This window comes from Bactrocera tryoni, chromosome 1 (assembly GCF_016617805.1).
Source record: "Bactrocera tryoni isolate S06 chromosome 1, CSIRO_BtryS06_freeze2, whole genome shotgun sequence".
Taxonomy (NCBI): Eukaryota; Metazoa; Arthropoda; class Insecta; order Diptera; family Tephritidae; genus Bactrocera; species Bactrocera tryoni.
Window position 1 is genome coordinate 26,295,576 of NC_052499.1, and position 20,055 is coordinate 26,315,630.

The following is a 20,055-nucleotide window of genomic DNA, read 5'->3' on the forward strand; positions in this document are numbered from 1 at the left end:
AAGTTTTAGGAAGGCTGACACATAATTTAAACTGCAAAATATAGCAAGAAAGGTAGCTGGTACAATAATGAAAAAAACTTTATTAAAGATACTTTAAATTGAAACCAGGTGGCAACACAAATATTCTTACAAAGCAAAGTAAATGTCTACAAGCGAGTAAGTTTTCACGTTGTTATTGTTGTTGGCAGCAGTTACGCGTATGTCAAAGATCCTCGCCTACTTTTGTTGTTTGACACGTTAATTTGGTATAAATTACAAGCCCAGTGACAAGCAGAGTCTATGACAGCGTAAAATAGTTAGCCGTTGCAGTGGAAGAGAGAAGGAAAAAGAGAGAGAGAAAAAAATAAAATTGAACAAATTTTTAAGCAGTTTTTGAAAAGCTCTAGTACACATCTATATGTATGTATATTAGGGTGCGCCAAAAACTACCCAATGGAATTCAAGGGTTTAAATCAACGCACGCAGACAATATCACAAAGCTTTGAAATGTACAGTTTGTTAAGGTGAAAAAAAGAGTTTTGGGTGCTTTTTTTATAGTTGCCTCCGGAAACCAGCTGCTAATGGCTGAATTCACAAATATCGGGTGATTTTTTAAGAGCTTGATAACTTTTTTTAAAAAAAAAACGCATAAAATTTGCAAAATCTCATCGGTTCTTTATTTGAAACGTTAGATTGGTTCATGACATTTACTTTTTGAAGATAATTTCATTTAATGTTGACCGCGGCTGCGTCTTAGGTGGTCCATTCGGAAAGTCCAATTTTGGGCAACTTTTTCCCAGCATTTCGGCCGGAATAGCCCGAATTTCTTCGGAAATGTTGTCTTCCAAAGCTGGAATAGTTGCTGGCTTATTTCTGTAGACTTTAGACTTGACGTAGCCCCACAAAAAATAGTCTAAAGGCGTTAAATCGCATGATCTTGGTGGCCAACTTACGGGTCCATTTCTTGAGATGAATTGTTCTCCGAAGTTTTCCCTCAAAATGGCCATAGAAGCGCGAGCTGTGTGGCATGTAGCGCCATCTTGTTGAAACCACATGTCAACCAAGTTCAGTTCTTCCATTTTTGGCAACAAAAAGTTTGTTAGCATCGAACGATAGCGATCGCCATTCACCGTAACGTTGCGTCCAACAGCATCTTTGAAAAAATACGGTCCAATGATTCCACTGGCGTATAAACCACACCAAACAGTGCATTTTTCGGGATGCATGGGCAGTTCTTGAACGGCTTCTGGTTGCTCTTCACCCCAAATGCGGCAATTTTGCTTATTTACTGTAGCCATTCAACGGAAATGAAACCTCATCGCTGAACAAAATTTGTCGATAAAAAAGCGAGATTTTCTGCCAACTTTTCTAGGGCCCATTCACTGAAAATTCGACGTTGCGGCAGATCGTTCGGCTTCAGTTCTTGCACGAGCTGTATTTTATACGGTTTTACACCAAGATCTTTGCGTAAAATCTTCCATGTGGTCGAATAACACAAACCCAATTGCTGCGAACGGCGACGAATCGACATTTCACGGTCTTCAGCCACCTCTCAGAAACAGACGCAATATTCTCTTCTGTACGCACTGTACGCACTCGTGTGGTTGGTTTAATGTCCAATAAAGTAAACTGAGTGCGAAACTTGGTCACAATCGCATTAATTGTTTGCTCACTTGGTCGATTATGTAGACCATAAATCGGACGTAAAGCGCGAAACACATTTCGAACCGAACACTGATTTTGGTAATAAAATTCAATGATTTGCAAGCGTTGCTCGTTAGTAAGTCTATTCATGATGAAATGTCAAAGCATACTGAGCATCTTTCTCTTTGACACCATGTCTGAAATCCCACGTGATCTGTCAAATACTAATGCATGAAAATCCTAACCTCAAAAAAATCACCCGATATTTTTATGAAAATGTCAAAAAAAAATTATTTAAATATTTCTCTTGGCTCAAAGGTTGTAATAAATTACTTCATTTATTATATGAAGAAAAATTTAGGGGTTTCCATAGTCTCATAAACATATTTTAGCATGCAATCCAACAATAAAATTTTTTTAACTAGTATAAAAATTTATGATTTTATGATTTTACGATGCTTTATGACACGTTGTGAGAACCACAATTGTGAAAATTGGAATTTATGTCCGCCTTAAAACACCATTAAACCCTTAAAATTGAGCTGAAAATCCTGTCATAATTATCATCATTTCAATTTGATATCCGATTTTTTGTTGTTCACCCTAATATATAAATACATATGTACAGTATTGTGCAAAATATTGGTGGTGATTATTTTTGGTGTGCATATATTATTTTCTAAAATGTGTCATCATAATAATTTCTCCAAAGTATAATAGTCTCTTCCAAGCTTCTAAACAAAAAATACTTTTATTCAACCGAAAAACAGCTCATATCAGACCCAACCAAAGGGGGCTTGTTATACCTTTCTAAACATTCATGTTTTTTGGTATCCAACCAAATTAACTTTCATAATTTCGAATTAATTGAGTTTATTATTCTTTTACGTGCTTTTGGACAATATTTTGAGTTCCGGTATAATCTTTGGGAGGTAAATGCTCTTAAAATTACAAATGTCCTCAGGGCCTGGATAATAGTCGCATGCTTATACGCCATTTGAGTTAGTTTAAATGAGTGGATTCTATTTTTTTTTTCAAATTCGCTTTGCATTACATAAAATTTAATGACTCTTGTCAAACTAATTAAGACAGTTGTCAAGTTTCTGACAATAATTTTCAAACGAAATCAGAAGCATTGTTGTTTGGAAGAAATTACATAATAAACCATAAAATATTTACTTTCAAATTTCTCAGTGTAGTTATCTTTTCTATACAAGAAAAAGCGTTTAGTGCTTTTAAATGACTCTTATGACCGTGGACCCTTATAAAATTGGAATCTGCCTTCCTCGTGAAGAGTATAGTATATCAAACCACTCAGTTGCATATATTTTTCACAACACCATGTGCATACGTACCTCTGCAGAAAGACAAATTAAAACATTTGACCAAAGTAAACACAAAAAAAAATTAACAACAAATGTCAACATCCACAAATTAAAGACACACAATTAGTATTTATGAGATACTTATACAGCAATTATAACAATATTTATAATTTCAAGCACAACACATACATATGTATGTACATGCATGTATATGTATGTCTGTATATAAACCAAATGTAACCACTCTTGTTGGACACGACTGAATTTTGTGCTGTTGGCCATGATTGTATTGAGAACGCCCAGAAACACCTTACACAGATGTCTAACAAATTTATGCATAGACTTTGGTTTTGTACATACATACATACATACATACATATGTATGTACTCATAGTACATGCCTAGTTGCTGACTTATGTCACGAAAAATGCAACTTTTGATTAAAAATGCGCGAATGCGCGAATTGCGTACACGAGAATTGTGGAAATTAACAATGCATTAATGAGCTCAAGTTTTCGGTATTCATACTAAAATAATACGGTATATTTTATATACTAAGTATATATGTACATTAGAGTGATTCAAAAAAAAAAATTTTTTTTTCGTTTAGTACTCGGAAAAATAGGTTCCCAGACACCTCTAAGAAAGCCTCTCCAAACATGAGTTTTTAATTGTAACAGGAAGGTCCTCCTACATACAGTTTTCTATTTTTTCTTATTATCAGATAGAAAAATTTATATCTCGCTTCCAATTACTTGAAAAAATTTCTTGTTCCTAAGATTTTGTTGGAAATTGAATGCTCTACAAAAAAGGTCTAATATGATTTTTTCGTATACCCAAACGTTTAAAAGATATTAATAGTTAAAGTTTGATTATTTTTGGTAAAAAATTTTATTTCTTATGAAATTTATAACTCAATGAAAAAAAAATTATTATGTTACAAGTAAAAACTCATGTTTGGAGAGGCTTTCTTAGAGGTGTCTGAGAACCTATTTTTCCGAGTACCAAACGAAAAAAATTTTTTTTTTTTTGAATCACTCTAATACACACATAGTATATGTACTATATAGAACCATCTTTTTGTGACATAGTTGTTGCTGAAATAGAATTACACATCTCCATACATACATATATAAACTCTAATTCACACACATGTAAGCATATACTCTATATAAACACTGTATATATGACATATATTATATGTATATGTACATATATGCCTACACTTGACACACAACCAATTATATACACAGCCCGCCAGTCGTACGCTCTGACGCATTGGGTCGCACACTTATGCACATAAATTTACACCTTATTGGCCCCCATACCGAGGGAAAATGCCAATTAGGAAACAGCAAACAAAAAATCCAGCCATAACAACAACAATTGCTGCATCGCTCCAAAGTGGTTATTGCCTCAAATGGTTGATATATTTTTTAGTAATTAACAGTTTTTATTTAGTATTTGCAACAGTTTACGTCCAATTTATGACTCCTGCTAAAATTCCTCAAATTAAAACGCACAATTAAGCGATCTTGAGATTTTATATGCGTATATTTTTTAGCGGAATCGAGCTTTTTTGATTCGTGTTCTTTCCAATATTTGCACTCATAATATATGTATTAATGCTGGAAAATGTAGACGCGTGTTTCTAAAATACAGGTACTTATAGATTCAAAACTTAATACTGCGGAAAGTTTAAGTTTTTTCGCTTTTGATTATTATGAATCACTGTGAAATTTTTAACGGTTTAGAGCAATTTGGAGCCCTCAAAGAAGACCAATATTTGTTAATCAATCGATTTAAATTTAATCCGACAGTTTCTGAGTACCATCGTCACTCGATTTGAAAAAATTAAGTTTCGAAAAAAGTGCTTTTTTAACAATTTTTTGTGCTGACCGGCTTCCAAAAACCTTTCACTATATTTACTATTTATAATAGGTTTACATACCAAAATACTGAGTTCACACACGTACTCTTTTATCACTCATTATCAGCAAATTCTCTTTTGGTGTCGCTCATATGTAGCAATCACACGAACGACACAGGTTCGACAACTTGAGTCGAACAATTCCCTTTCACACACAAACCTAAACCAATTTTCAGTCGGTTCCTGTAGACCTTATTTCTATTGCTTTTAATATTTATCTATAAACTGAATATTATAAGACATGAGCTTCCTCCGTTTTTATAGTAGAAAATTTCTGCAATACTTTCGAATAATGGTCTTAGGTGCTTTGTAAAAGTTTTAACAAGTAAAAGTTCACCTTTCTATTTTCTAACATAGATAAGAACTCCAAATGTTCTTCTCACATTTATTCATAGCCGAAAAGAGGTAAATGTGGAATCGAACATTAAAAGAGGACATTTTGTTTGAATGTATTATTTGACGATTATGTTTTATAACATAGTAAATTTTGTTTTTTAATTTTTATCCATTTTTTTGTTTTTATCAAATTCTTTTTATTTTAATTTTTATCAAAAATGTTTTATTTTATTATATTTTTTACAATTTAATTATTTTAAAATTAAAAAACAAATTTAAAAATAAGCTTTTTAATAAAATTTTTTTAAATTTATTTAAAATATTAATTAAAATATTTTAATTTAATTTAATATCTCTAATTTTAATTCAAAAATTTTAATTTAAATTATTTAGTTCTAAAATTATAATTTTTTTAACTGTTTTTAATGTTTTTTTAATTTGTTTTCTTTTATAAAGTTTTTAATTTTAAAATTTTAATTTTTATTATTATTTTATTTTTTTTTTTAATTTTTATTATTATTTTATTTTTTTTTTTTTTAAATTTTAAATTTTAAATTTAATTTTTACATTTTTTAGTTCCAAAATTTTGTTTTCTTTTCGCAGTTTTTTTCTTTTCTATACCTAAAAATTATTTTAAAAATTTTTTAAAATTTTAATTTCAATTTTGTGAATTAAACAATTAAAATATATTATAAATATTGAGTTTTAAAATTATAATTTTTATTACTTATTATATTTTAATTTTAAATTGTTTTAATTTTTAAAATTTTTTACATTTTTTAGTTTCAAAATTTTTTTTCTTTCACAGCTTTTTTTCTTTTCTATACCTTAAAATTATTTAAAAATATTTTATTTTCAATTTTTGAATTAAACAATTTAAATAAATTATAAATATTGAGTTTTAAAAATTATAACTTTTTATTATTAGTTATATTTTAATTTTAAATTGTTTTAATTTTAATTTATAAATTTTAATTTAATAAATTTTGTTTTTAAATCATTATTTGTTTCAATTATGTTTTTACTTTAATTTGAAATTTAAAATTTTTTAAATTAATTGTTTAATACTAATTTTAATATTTCTTAGTTTTAAAATCTAAATTTTTACGCCTTCATATTCGATTTATTATTATTTGTAAACTTTTGCCGCTGGATTATCCTCTTTGTATTTCATTTTAATTTAAGCTCAAGTTTTTATTTATTTTTTTTCATAAAAGTAGGCTAAACTTTATGCATAGACACTTCCCCAAAGATTTGCAAACACACCTACACCAAGTAGTCCCACTAGCAGCCACCTACTTTACCTATGTACATACATGTATGTGTAGACGTTGCATTGAGCATCCCAATTCATGTCTTTCTCCTTCCTCGTTCCACGCCATTTTAGGGCAAAAGAATCTCAATTTCATATCTGATGGCATGATGTGCTATATGCAACAACAAAAGCAGCAACAATCAAGTCAAAGCAAACGCGACACCCAAACAAATCTGCAAGCAAAATCGAAGCTCAAGATCGCTCAAGTGGCATGCCACCACCGTCACCGCCATCACCGCCATCGCCACCACCGACATCGGCATCACAAGCGCAGCAATGCAAGTGTCAGCGCTGCTGGCGTACAACCATAAGATCCATACTACAACAACAAGAACCATGCAACGTGCTTGTGTGCCGCAAAGGTTGCAGCTGAAAAGCAAAAAAAATATTTGATTTGAAATGCAAACGAAATGAAAAAATCTTTATTATCGCCAGCGAAAACAGCAATAACAACAACAACAAACACAAAAACAATATGGCAACGCTAATACGGACGGTGACATTCGCTGATAGAGTTGCAAGTAAGAAGTGTTGCTGCTGGCACGATGCAAGGTTTCTTCCAACGCCGTGCATCAGCTGCATGTGGCATGCCACGAAATGTATGCAATATCGTCGTATATATTTATTGCCAGTATATAAATATATAGTACACTAGTGTTTTTTGTATGTAGTTGTAGTTGTTGCTTGCAATATTTCTAAGCTATTGTTGCTGCTGTTGTTGTTGTTGTTGTTGTTGTGCCACCACCATACTTGGCCATAGTTGGTTGGGTGCGCGGCGCACGCGCAACACGCATTCGAGGTCATAACCCAATTCCTCTTGGCTGTCGCCAACAGCAGTAATCACAATAATATATACATTGAGCGGAGGATGTCACCAGCAAATCACAACAACAATAAAATATTTAGTAGCAGTTGGCCTCAGCTGCCGTTATTGCTGCATTAGCCATACACTCTTTTCCACATCCACTCAACCGGTCGGCATTTATCCCAGCCATCCAAGCAAGCATACATCCATCCATCCGGCGCGATCGCCGATCGAGAGCGTGTTTCGTTGCTGATGGCGGCATCGGCGGCTGGCAGCAACAAGCGCGATAGCATTGAAAGCGCATCAGCGGAGTTTTCCAATTTCCAATTGGCAATTTTCGTGGACACTGATGTCAGTGTCATCGCCATTTCCACTATCATCGCATTAACATCAGCCGCATTTGGCCGCCGCGTGCAGCTTGCTACTTGCAACATTTGATGCCACCAACGCCGCTTGACTTGTTTGGTGCGTTTTTTCGGTGGGTTTTCCCGTTGACCATTTGAGATAATGCCATCGTCGCTTTATTCTTCTGAAGAGTTTCGAATTTCTTTTGTATGTTTTTGCTACTTTTGCCTTTAATGGTGACATATTTTCGCTTAGTGTCCATTTCCAAGCGGAAAACTCGTTATTAGTGTTAACTTCGTATGAAATAAGCCTTTCCCTTATTAATTTGTTAGACAGTTTCTTTATCACATAATTATATTATAATTTTATTTTTGAGCCTTATCGAAGATTATTTTATTGAATTCAGTTACATTTTTTTTTTTGTTATTTTTACTTTATCTGAATTATCAAAATAAACAAACTTCATTAAATATTTTTAGTTAATTTAACAAATATCTAATTTTACTTTAAATGGGCGCGGCAGTGTTGTATTAGGAAATCTGCAAGAATTAGACTCCTATAAGAAGCTATTTGAAAGGTGTACATTGTACCCGAAAATTGTAAATAAAACGGAAATTATTCAATTATTCATCAGTATTTATTTTGTCGCCTTCAAGGTCTTCTTCGAAACACTTTTCATAAGCATTTTTTGGGATGGCCTTCAGTTCCTTCAGCGAATTTTGTTTTATCTCCTCGATCGACTGAAAACGGTTTCCTCGGACCAACGAATTCAGTTTGGGGAACAAAAAGAAATCACACGGAGCCACGATGAATAAGATGTCTGATCGATGGTATTCATTGTGTTTTTGGCCTTAAATTCGGTCACAATCGTGGTTCGATGCGATGGCGCATTATCATCGTGTTAAAAGCATGAATTGTTCATCCATAATTCGGGCCGTTTTCGACGGATGGCTCACGCAAACGCATCAATAGAACTCCTTATTGACCGTCTGTCCATCCGGAAAAAATTCATAACGCATCAAACCACGAAAACAATGAGCATTACATTGTTTTTTTAGCGGATTTTTTTTGGTTTCGGCGCGTTTTTTTTCACCTCTTCCAAACTCAAGTCTCGTCGGCAGTTATAATGCTTCCCATGAATGTGGAATCGGGATTAGTACGATCAAGTATGTCCAAAGAGACCTGATAACGGTAATATTTTTGAAAGAAGTTTAGCTTAATCGAGACGAGCCCAGAAAGAACGTGTTTCATACCCAAAATATCCACCAAAATCTTTTGAACGGACTCGCGAGAGATGTCGAGCTCTCTTGCCATCATCCTTCACTTTTTATATTTTCATCAGTTGAAAATTTCGAAGGTCGTCCAGAATGAGGCTGTCTTCAACGATCTCTCCACCGTCTTTGAAGACTTTATACCACAAAACAAATTGGTTGACAAATTGTTTTTATATTTGGCATAGTAATTAAGGGCCGTTCTACTAACTTTGCAAATATCATTTACCCGGGGAATTTAATTACAATTTTCGGTTGCTTTTTTGTCACAATGTTAAGGCTCAGCATGACGAGCTAAGTCAATTTAACTATATCGCATGTCATCATCCCTCTGATTTTGAGATATCGATCTGAAATACTAAGTATTGAACTTGACCAAAGTGGTATACGCCAGGCAATTTATTTCGTATAGACTCGGAGAGTTCTAACAGTAGTACCAACATTCACTGAAAAATCATTGTTCCTAAAGGTTTAGCAAACTTTGCCTACATTTTGGCGCATTGCAACAATTGCCTAGTTTTAGGAGAACATATGAAAGAAATTTTAAAATAATGTTTTGGTCGTCAATTGTATGCTGTAATAATTAGATGAAAATGTTTTAAAAATCAAAACGGCTACATGTGATTCATTGGCTCCCGTAATTTTTTTTATATGCAGTATAATACGAGTAATGTACCGATACAAATGAGTTAAGCTTCGAAATATAATTTTTGTAAATATTCCCGTGAAGACATTTACAAAAATCCCCAACTAATTGCTATTAAATGTACATATACATATTATATTTCCCGTTGCCACCAGATTTTCCCTTCTCTTGTTGATAATTCGAAAAAAGCACATATTCTAGCATTTTTAAATCAAAAAGTTTTTGAAAAGTGTAAAAAATTATTTTTAAATTTAAAAAATATTGAACAAGAATTGGCATTAGAACTGTGCATACGCATAGAATTTTGAACCAAAACACAAATAACCAAAGCGGTTTTTTCGATTCGAAATTTCTGTGCTGAAATTTTGGCGTAAAACTACCTAAAATCCGAAAATCGTACAATAGCAGCTTAAAACCACCAACCAACCCTAGAAAGCAACAACAACAAACTACAATTCAGCAATATCTTGGCACCAACAGCAATAACTAAACACCAATATTTTGTGTGCAATAAGCCTAACGGTACTAACTGCAGTATAGAACAGAAGTTCAAGCTGTTAACTGGAGGAAGCTTAACGCGAAGACGCGCTGAGTTGAATCGCTAACTGCGCTTATATGCGCCCATCTACAACAACAATCACAGCCAAAGGAGATCACATCAACTGCGTACGCTACAACAACAACAACTGCAGCAACAGTTACCGTAAGTAGTTGTTGTTAGAGTAGCTCAATTAGCTAACCTCAAAGCCACAAGCCAAACGCCAGCCGAAGACATTTAATCGCAAAAACAACAATTCAAATTTGTACGCTCCAACGTAAATACAAGTACAAGAAAAATATACAAGCACTACCCCAACAACAACAACTCTATCGTATAAAATGTCTCTAGCAACACGTCAGACCGCCACCGAATCGGTGGCTGAGGAGGAGAAACCACACCCACGCTGGTTCGATTGGGTCGAGAGAAATGCCGTGCCGAAGCGCTTCGACTTTCCGCGTCCCAAACGTGAAGTGACGCGCTGGCAGAAACGCGGTCCGATGACGCGACGTGATTGGGTGCGCTTCTATCGCTGGGCAGCAAAGAATGCCACGCCACGTGAAATACCGCCACCACATTGCCCCGAGCAGCCACCCGCCAAGGCCGAAGATGGCCAGAAAAAGAAAAAGGAGAAGAAGAAAAAAACTTATACGCTCGCTGAACTGCTCGAGCATGCGGCACAGATCAGTGAGCCACGCGAACCACGTGACAAGTACGTCTTTCCACCAACGCCCGACTATCCATACGCGCCAAAAATCTCGCTGAAAGAGCCAGCCAAAAAGGATCCGGGACGACCATTTCAGCCGATCAAAGTACCGAAGTGGTTTCATCATCTCGAGAACGAGACCGAGTTTTGGTCGACGTTGCGGTTCCCCATCTTCCGTCCGGCGTTAAACTATAAACCGACTGCGAATATGCTGCGACTGGCGTTGCCGCGCATGGTGCCACCGCTACGGCAACACTGTCCGATACCGGAGCCGCCGATCGAGTTCGTGGCGCCACGCCGACGCATGACCTATCGGCAATGGCGCGAGCACCTGAGACGGCTGGAGTATCTCGCAAAGCCGACAGCACGGCCGTACTACGTGGAAATGTATGATTACGTGTACTAGTGTCGTGCGATGTTAACGTTCATTAGTTTATAGTCGGAAATTTAGTTGGGTATTTATTCTCATTTATTATTATTTTATAATGATTATAGAGCGTTAAGTTGTTCAGTGAAACAGTTAAAAAATAATGCAAATGACATTACAGATGATATTAAGGGAGTTAGATAACGGGTTATTTTCAAGCGCATGGAAAGTGGCGACGTTGAAGGAAGGAGATTTGCAAGTGTTGACATTGAGAAGTTTCCTTTTTAACGAAATGTGTGTTAAGCTGTGAAGGGCGGGTTTGGGGCGCATCTCTTCCGAATGCGTCGTTCACTTTGTGCAGCACAATAGCTGTGTGAGCGTAAATGGCAGCTCTGCTCAGAAGATTTGTGCTGCTATTGTCAACCTTTTTTAGATCCAGTGTACTCGAATGTAGTTTTCATACTCATGTTTTTGGTACAAATTGTATATTATACACATATATTTCTATAAAAATTATTTCCTGTAAAAAATTCATCTGAAAAAATTATCACATTGAAAATATATTCAAGATATGGTTTTGAAAAAACTGTAAATTAAATCAAATTAAAAGTTTTTACTCTAAGTTAGCAATAGATAGTGAAGAGACTCGTCAAGCTCTGAATTGAAATTCCCAAGAAAAACGTAAGAGAGGCCGCCCTAAGAATATGTGAAGAAAATCCTTACAAAAAGATACAACAATCAGGAACAAGTGGAAATGCTTTATTAGAGCCCCGTGCTGCGGGGTTAGATGCTTAAGTTTAAAGAGTTTTCACATATGATGAGAATATATTACTGAGCTCAGTTCCAAAATATGCTCCTGATTTTGCCGACAACTTTTCATTGATAACTTTTATCAATACTTACGTGGTCTTTTTGATAAAATTAAAGGACCGGACATTCCAGGTGCATGCCCTTAAATTGTAATCCTCAATCGTTCCTGGTTGTGAATGAGGGCAAGACGAAATATATGTAGTCATTAAACAAATAGTCGTCGCAATCGCGACTTGGCTTCCATGTCACTGTTGACAGTCATAACTGCGAGGTCGTAGATAATTTCGTCTATCTTGGAACCGGTATTAACACCAACAACAACGTCAGCCTCGAAATCCAGCGCAGAATAACTCTTGCCAACAGGTGCCACTTCGGACCGAGTAGGCAATTGAGAAGTAAAGGCTTCACTCGACGAACAAAGACCAAACTCTATAAGTCACTCATCATCCCCGACTTGCCATATGGTGCAGAGGCATGCACGATGACAACACTGATGAGTCAAAGTTACGAGTTTTCGTGAGAAAGGTTCTGCGTAAGATTTATGGTGCTCGGCGAATACCGCAGTCGAAGGAACGATGAGCTGTACGAAATATACGACGACATTGACATAGTTCAACGAATTTAGAGACAGCGGCTACGCTGACTAGGTCTTGTCGTCCGAATGTATTAAACCGCTACAGCTCTAAGAGTACTCGACGCAATACCCGCCGGGAAAAGCAGAGGAAGAGGAAGACCTCCATTCCGCTGGAAAGGATAGGTGGAGAAGGAACATATATACATATGTAATAATTGCTTGGATTCCGAACTTCTGGTTGACGTTTTGCAACTTGAGGTACTTCCCTAACTTTGGTTCTGACAAGTTGCAATAGTATGAAATATTCGGTTACACCCAAACTTGTTGAGATTAGATTTGCTTTTTATTTTTGAGTTTTATTTTTTTACTTAAGGTTAGGTTCACTGTTTTAAGTGCCTTCATGTGTGTTTAAGAAATACTCTCCTCTTAGGTGCATGTTACTTTATTTCCAAAAAAATTCCAGAAATATAATCAAGGATCAAATAGGGAGTGAAGAAATCCAACTATTTGTGGCAAATATTGGAAAGAGAAATCGAAGCAATGGCATTATTTGTATTTTAGATAACTTACAATAACAACAACAATAAATATAACTCTTATACAACAAGAACAACAATACATAAGTAGCAAAGTGTTCGGTTATGCGCTTGCTGTTGTCTTTTTTTTTTTGCTTTTCTTCAAACTGCTAGTGTCTCCATTGAAAGTAGGTGTACCACCGAACGCGGCAAACGAATTGAATTTATTTCGAAGTATTTTGTAACCGTAATATTGATAAAACTTATGACAATGCCGCTACCGAAATGAAATTGTTGCAACTTTTAGCAAAAGTCTATACATGTATGTATGTATGTGTGCTTATATATTTCGGTGTGGCAAGTTGAACTCTGAACGCGCTTAGCTTGCCACACCGCGCGGCTTAACGACAGAGGCGGCTGAGCGGCAAGGCGAGCTAAACAGTAGCGCCAATCAAACGGTAAACGCGGCTAAAGCAAAGTGCCAGGCTTACAAATATACCCGTCAAACAGCCATTGCCAGTCAGCCAGTGAGCCAGTCAGCCAAGTGGCCAAATGGCCTAGTCTGTCATTCAGGCGGCGAGGCGACAGCAATAAATACTCGTAAAATCAAATGTCGTAGCGGCGCATCGTTGCTTTTGTTATTTTACGGTTACCATTTGCATTTAATATTTTATTTTATTCTTATTTGTTGTACTTGTTGTTGTATTTGCCGTTGTTATTATTGATAGTGTTGTTGCTGGTTGTGTATTTCACTTGCCTTGCGAATGGCAGAAATCGAATTGTGGTAGGCTATGGAAACTTTCGGGCGAACTTTTCACACACACACACACTCATACAAAGCGCGATATTAAAGTGTATAACCACAATTTGCCTCGATAAGGATAACCAAAGCATACAAAATGCATAAATTTATTTGAATTTATAGATGTGTTTGCGTGTGTGTGTGTTTAACGCGGCTTTGCTTACCTTTTATTGTTAGATTCGCTCATCGTGCATTTCTCTGCATGTGTTTGCACGTGTGTGTGTGTTGCCTGGTATTTGGGGCATTGCATTTGCATTTTGAATTGCAGAAGACACGAATAATCAATTTATTTTGGCCAAGAATTTATTTATATATGTATGTATGTGTGTATGTAGCTATGTATGTTGCGCGTAACGGCAATGTACGAAGGAATTACAATGCGACACGGACATTAAAGTCATACTGTTGTTTCAATAATTAACACAAATAAAATATGCTCATGAATAATGTTCGATGCTCCAATGCTTCCTTATTGATTGTTATATTAATAAATAGTTTCATTGACTATAAATTTCTGCGAATTTATGGCTTCTGATAACACAAACATCAATGAAACAAAAAACAAATCGTTAACTTCGTCCGCAACGAAGCTTTCATACCGTTAACAGGTGCCTTTCTTGTGGGTATAAAAGGATCTTTATCTTGATTTTAATTGATCAGTTTGTATGACAGTTATATGCTATAGTAATCCGATCTGAACAAATTCTTCTCAGGGTGTACCGTTATCTTAGGCAATAATCCTTGCTAAATTTCGTGAAAATATCTTCTTGATTAAAAATGTTTTCAAAGAACTGGATTTTGATTGTTGAGTTTGTATGGCAGCTATATTCTATAGTAGTCCTATCTAAAAAAAATTTCTGAGGTTGTACCGTTATCTTGAGCAATGATCCCAGCCAAATTTCGTGGAGATATTTCCTTAATTAAAAAGTTTTCCATACAAGGACAGGATTTTGATCGATCAGTTTGTATGACAGCTATATCCTATAGTGGTCTGTTATCGCCGGTTCCCATAAATGTGCAGCTTCTTGGGAATAAAAGGGCATACGCGAAATTTCAGATCCATATCTCATACACAGGGACAATTCAACATATACCAGAAGTGCTGCGCTTTGTTGTTCGAAATACTAAAAGTTTTGGTATTCAAAATGCTTTAATCACGAACTTATTGCCCGACCGTTGTGAAATTTATACATGTGGTTAGATTTCATTATAAAGTAGTTACATTCAAGTGTAGTAGCTTACTCTAGTAGAATCCTAACGATGTTTTCGGCGTCTTTAGTAAGTTTTATAATAATTCTGGTAGCGTTCCTCCATGAACGAGCGTCCTGGTTAACTAACCCGCCTACACTTTTCTTACCTTTGATAACTAAAATCAACTTGTAAATAATCTTGAAGGTTACCGATGTTTATATTACAACCAACACAGTTCAAAGTAAGGTCCAAAATAGCCTTATATTTCATAATTAAAGTTTTAGTAGGGTAGTGCATGTTTTTTCTCGAAAAATTCATAAAATATGGAAAAATTATATTATTATTATTATGTTGTCAAAAAAGTCTTGCGGTATTTTCGCTAGTTGGCGCTGAAAGCGCGTAGTTCTAGTTTTATTCGTCGCATCGGGTCATGCTATAACTTTTTGGAAAGCTCATTTCACGCTAACACGTGTTGGATTGATTGTCGTTTCTTTTAGGTCGTTCGTGAGTTATAGCGTCGCAAATATGGAGCAAAATAAAGAGAAAATACGGCATATTTTACAGTACTACTACGATAAAGGCAAAAATGCATCTCAAGCCGCCAATAAAATTTCTGCAGTTTATGGACCCGATACAGTCTCCATTTCCACCGCACAACGATGGTTTCAACGTTTTCGTTCTGGTGTAGAGGTGGTCGAAGATGTGCCACGCTCCGGAAGGCCTGTCGTCGAAAATTGTGATAAAATCGCTGAATTGGTCGAAAGAGACCGGCATAGTAGCAGCCGTAGCATCGGTCAAGAGCTGGGCAGGAGTCATCAAAAATTCATTTCAATTTCAATAAAAAAAAATCAATAAAAATACCGCAAGACTTTTTTGACAACCTAATATATAGAAGAAAGTAGTGTTAGTTACACCATTTATAACCCAAGAACGGCTGAACCGATTTGGCTGAAAATTGGTGGAGAGGTAGTTTAGAACCAGGGTAAGGAGATAGAATACTTTTTATCTTTTTATGTCAAAATTTATTGCAACTCATAAGTACAAAAATTATATTTCAAATTATAAGTATTTGTTAAAAATTCATATTTGTAGGAATCATTTGAATATATGCGTACAATTTTAAACAGATTCTTCCTCAAACATAATACAATTGGTTAGTATTTGGAATAGTAGAAAAGAACTGCAACCAAATACCCAGTGAAATAGATTACAACTGTCTCAGTAATTAATCGTTGAGTATGTCTTATACCACGTGCATCCCAAAAGACTGATGTCATAACCTTTCCAGCCGACTTTTTCGTCTTTCCACGCCTGAGAACCGCTTCATCATGTGCAGTCGACTAGAATGACTGTCGATTGGACTCCAGTGGGAAATGATGGAGATATGTTTCTATTGTCACACACCGACGCAAAAGTTCAGTTTTATTACAATAAAAGAGCATTCAAACACTTCTCAGAATATGAACTTGCGAGGCACCCACTTTGCACAGAGCTTTCGCCTCTTTAGAGCATCATTGTCCTCGGTGCTCATTTCGCCTGTTTCCAGCTTAGAAAATATCTTTTCAACGGTGAATTTCCCTGAGACCATATTCAACATTATTTTCCCCCAAAAAGCAATGCTTAATTAACACTCAAAATGCTTTATGAGCAATTTTTTTTTAAACTAGTTGCTTCACAAAAATACTATATCTCATTTACTAATAGTTATAATCCAACTAATAGAAATCACATTGATGGTAGCAGTAGTATTATATATGTGTCAGCCACAGTGAAGCGTGGACGGGTCCTCTAGTATTTTATAAGAAACAATTTTACAAGAGTAACTAGAGAATCCAATTTTTGTTAGGATCAAACATTTTGTAGCAGGCTCTGGACGTAACAGATCTTCTAATTGTGTTATGTGTTAAAATCATCTCTATAAATAGTTTGTCCGAATTGGTCAATTGAATTTGTCGTTCTGGATATAAGTTTTTACACGGAGATGATTCAGAGACTAACCAGTAGTTAGCTAAACAGAGAATGTGCTCATTCTTCTTCTTCTTGATTGTCGTAGACACCGCGGTTATAGCAGAGTTAACAACAGTGCGCCAGTCGTTTCTTCTTTTCGCTACGTGGCACTAATTGGATATTCCAAGCGAAGCCAGGTCCTTCTCTACATGGTCTTTACAATAAAGTGGAGATCTTCCCGTTCCTCTTCTTCCCCTGGCTGGTACTGCGTCGAATACTTTCAGAACTGGAGAGTTTTCGTTCATTCGGACAACATGACCTAGCCAGCGTAGCCGCTGTCTTTTAATTCGCTGAACTATGTCCACGTCGTCATAGATCTCATACAGCTCATCGTTCCATCGAATTCGATGTTCGGCGTGGCCAACGCGCAAAGGACCATAAATCTTTCGCAGAACTTTTCTCTCGGAAACTCGTAACGTCGACTCATCAGATGTTGTCATCGTCCAAGCCTCTCCACCATATAGCAGGGCGAAGATGATGAGTGGCTTATAGAGTTTGCTTTTTGTTCGTCGAGAGAGGACTTTGCTTCTCAATTGCCTACTCAGTCCGAAGTAGCACCTGTTGGTAAAAGTTATTCTGCGTTGGATTTCGAGGCTTTCGTTGTTGTTGGTGTTAATGCTGGTTTTAAGGTAGACGAAATTATCTACGACTTCGAAGTTATGACTGTCAACAGTGACTTGGCAGACAAGTCCCGAGTGCGACGACTGTTTGCTTGCCCTCGTTCACTACCAGAACCATTTGCTCCGCAAATGCCGAGAACTAACGGCACGAATGTTAAGGCCAATGATATCATATCATCATCAAGAGCAGCTATACACTTTAAAAAAGATTGTGCCGAATTATTTTCTCCGGCAGGATAAAAATTCCGCTTCGTACCGATTCCGTGGCTGAATTGTGGAAACAGACTGGACATCATAAGAGATATTTCCATTTCTATAAAATTTGTTAATTAAAAGAAAATTTCTGAAGATATCAACCGTTGTGTCTTTCAAAATCAAGGACTTAGAAGTACCCCAATGGATGCTGGGGTCGACGATCGTATCTGAGTTAAGTTATTAGTGCTATTATCCTCAGATGGTACACTCTGAAAGCTGTCGATGGAATTTCTTGACTACTTAGAGTTTTAATCATCAAACTTAAATTGACTGGATTCGGGATTTCAAAATCGTTTGTTTTAAGTATAAACAGGACAAAGTATGTCTTGAGTTACATTCGATAACATATAGTATGTATGGTCCTAATACGTCCGATAGGCGTCATAAGGCATTTTTATATCTCTAGCACACGAATGAAAAGTGAAAGTAGAATTTCTTCTCTCGCAGCGTATTTCCTTTGAATCGATTTTTTTCACAATAGTCAAAACCAATATTCTACACCGTGCAACAAAATATTTAATCTTATAAAAAATTTAATGGATCATATCAATTTGCAGCTTAAGGCAATTATTACACAAAAGTTGAGCACAAAACAGCAACAACATAATAGAGAGGATGTCAAAGATTAAACAAGAAGCAACCAATACCCACACACACGCTCAATACACTAAGACGTGCCATTTCTTCATGCGCTCGGCAGCTGATCGTCTTGCAGCCGCTAGCCAGCGCGCCGCTCGGAGGGGAGGCGAAACCAAAACGCTCACAAAGATGACGTTGCAAAGCGATTGTTTGCCGGTGGCAATTGCATTTTTTAATCCGCTTCAATATTTTCGATATGAAAAGCGTAAAAAATGTGCGTCATTGCGCCGGAGCGTTTAAGTAATAAGCGTAAGAAAAGACATTTTTGTATAAAACTCAGGCATTTGATGCGCCCCCATTGACTTATGTGCATATGCGCTTGTGTCTTGGCAGCGGCTAGCGCGTTTCTATTCAGCAACCATCAAATTAGTAGTTCAATAAGATGATTGATGCTTTAAAGCCGATTAGAGTGGTAATTCACTCATGTTGTTGTTGTTTTATAGCCTAGTAGACTTCCATGCGACTAGATTGTAAGGAAAGACTAAATCCTAAAAAAGAATATCAGCTACAAAGATTGGCAACTACGAGGCTTCTAAATTTAAACTCTATAGATGCTTGGATCAGCTCGCGACTTGGCTCCCACGTCACTGTTGACAGTCATAACTTCGAAGTCGTAAATAACAACCTTGGAACCAGTATTAACACCAACAACAAAGTCAGCCTCGAAATCGGACGCAGAATAACTCTTACCAATAGGTGCTACTTCGGACTGAGTAGGCAATTGAGAAGTAAAGCCCTCTCTCCACGAACAAAGACCAAGCTCTACAAGTCCCTTATCATTCCTGTCCTGCTCTATGGCGCAGAGGCACGGACGATGACAACATCTGATGAGTCGAAGTTACTAGTTTTCGTGATAAAGGTTCTGCGTAAGATTAATGGTCCTTTGGTTATTAGCAACGGCGAATATCACATTCGTTGGAACGATGAGCTGTATGAGTTACACGACGACGCTGTGCTGGCTAGATCATGTCATACGAATGGACAAAAACGCTCCGGCCCTGAGGATAGTCGACGCAGTATCCGCCCGGGGGAAGCAAAGGAAGAGAAAGACCAATTTTAGGAGAACCTGCGTACACTTGCAGCAATTGGGGCCGTATGTCAGTAATAACGCACTGAATATTCTCCTCCAAGGCGTCGGTCGTCTCGGGCTAATCTGTGTAGAAAAGCAACTTCACACAACCCTAAAAAAATAATCCAGCGGCGTTAAATCGCTCGATCTTGGAGGGCACGCCACAAATTCACTACACGAAATAAGCGCACACCAAAAGTTTTCTTCAATCAATTGATTGTTTCGTTGGCTGTATGTGAATTAATGCCGTCTAGCACATAAAGATACTCAAGTTAAAACATGAAAAAGTCGTGAATCCTGCTTTTGTAGCATTCCACATTGACTGGAACATTATCGAGGACAGCTTCATTTTTGAAGAAGTATTGA

At 36.4% G+C, this 20,055-nt stretch overlaps 2 protein-coding genes across 4 annotated transcripts in view; both read left to right on the forward strand.

The window, feature by feature from the left end:
* Nucleotides 1-20,055, forward strand: part of LOC120766243 (chromatin-remodeling ATPase INO80) — an 86,674-nt gene that overhangs the window by 53,912 nt on the left and 12,707 nt on the right. The window contains exon 15 of one of the 3 annotated variants that reach the window (XM_040091821.1): nt 6,602-6,874. The exons of the other annotated variants lie outside the window; for them this stretch is intronic. Coding sequence (XP_039947755.1) covers nt 6,602-6,840 — 239 coding nt within the window. The 3' untranslated portion in view covers nt 6,841-6,874. Of the gene's footprint in view, nt 1-6,601; nt 6,875-20,055 lie in introns of those variants that run through there. 3 annotated transcript variants of the gene reach the window in all.
* On the forward strand, nt 9,818-11,724 carry LOC120766648. Its single transcript, XM_040092311.1, has one exon. The coding sequence runs from the start codon at nt 10,476-10,478 to the stop codon at nt 11,244-11,246; it is 771 nt and encodes a 256-aa protein (XP_039948245.1). The 5' UTR covers nt 9,818-10,475; the 3' UTR covers nt 11,247-11,724.

Coding starts and splice junctions, on each gene's coding strand:
- LOC120766648 (XM_040092311.1), top strand. CDS start 10,476: ATGTCTCTAGCAACACGTCAGACCGCCACCGAATCGGTGGCTGAGGAG.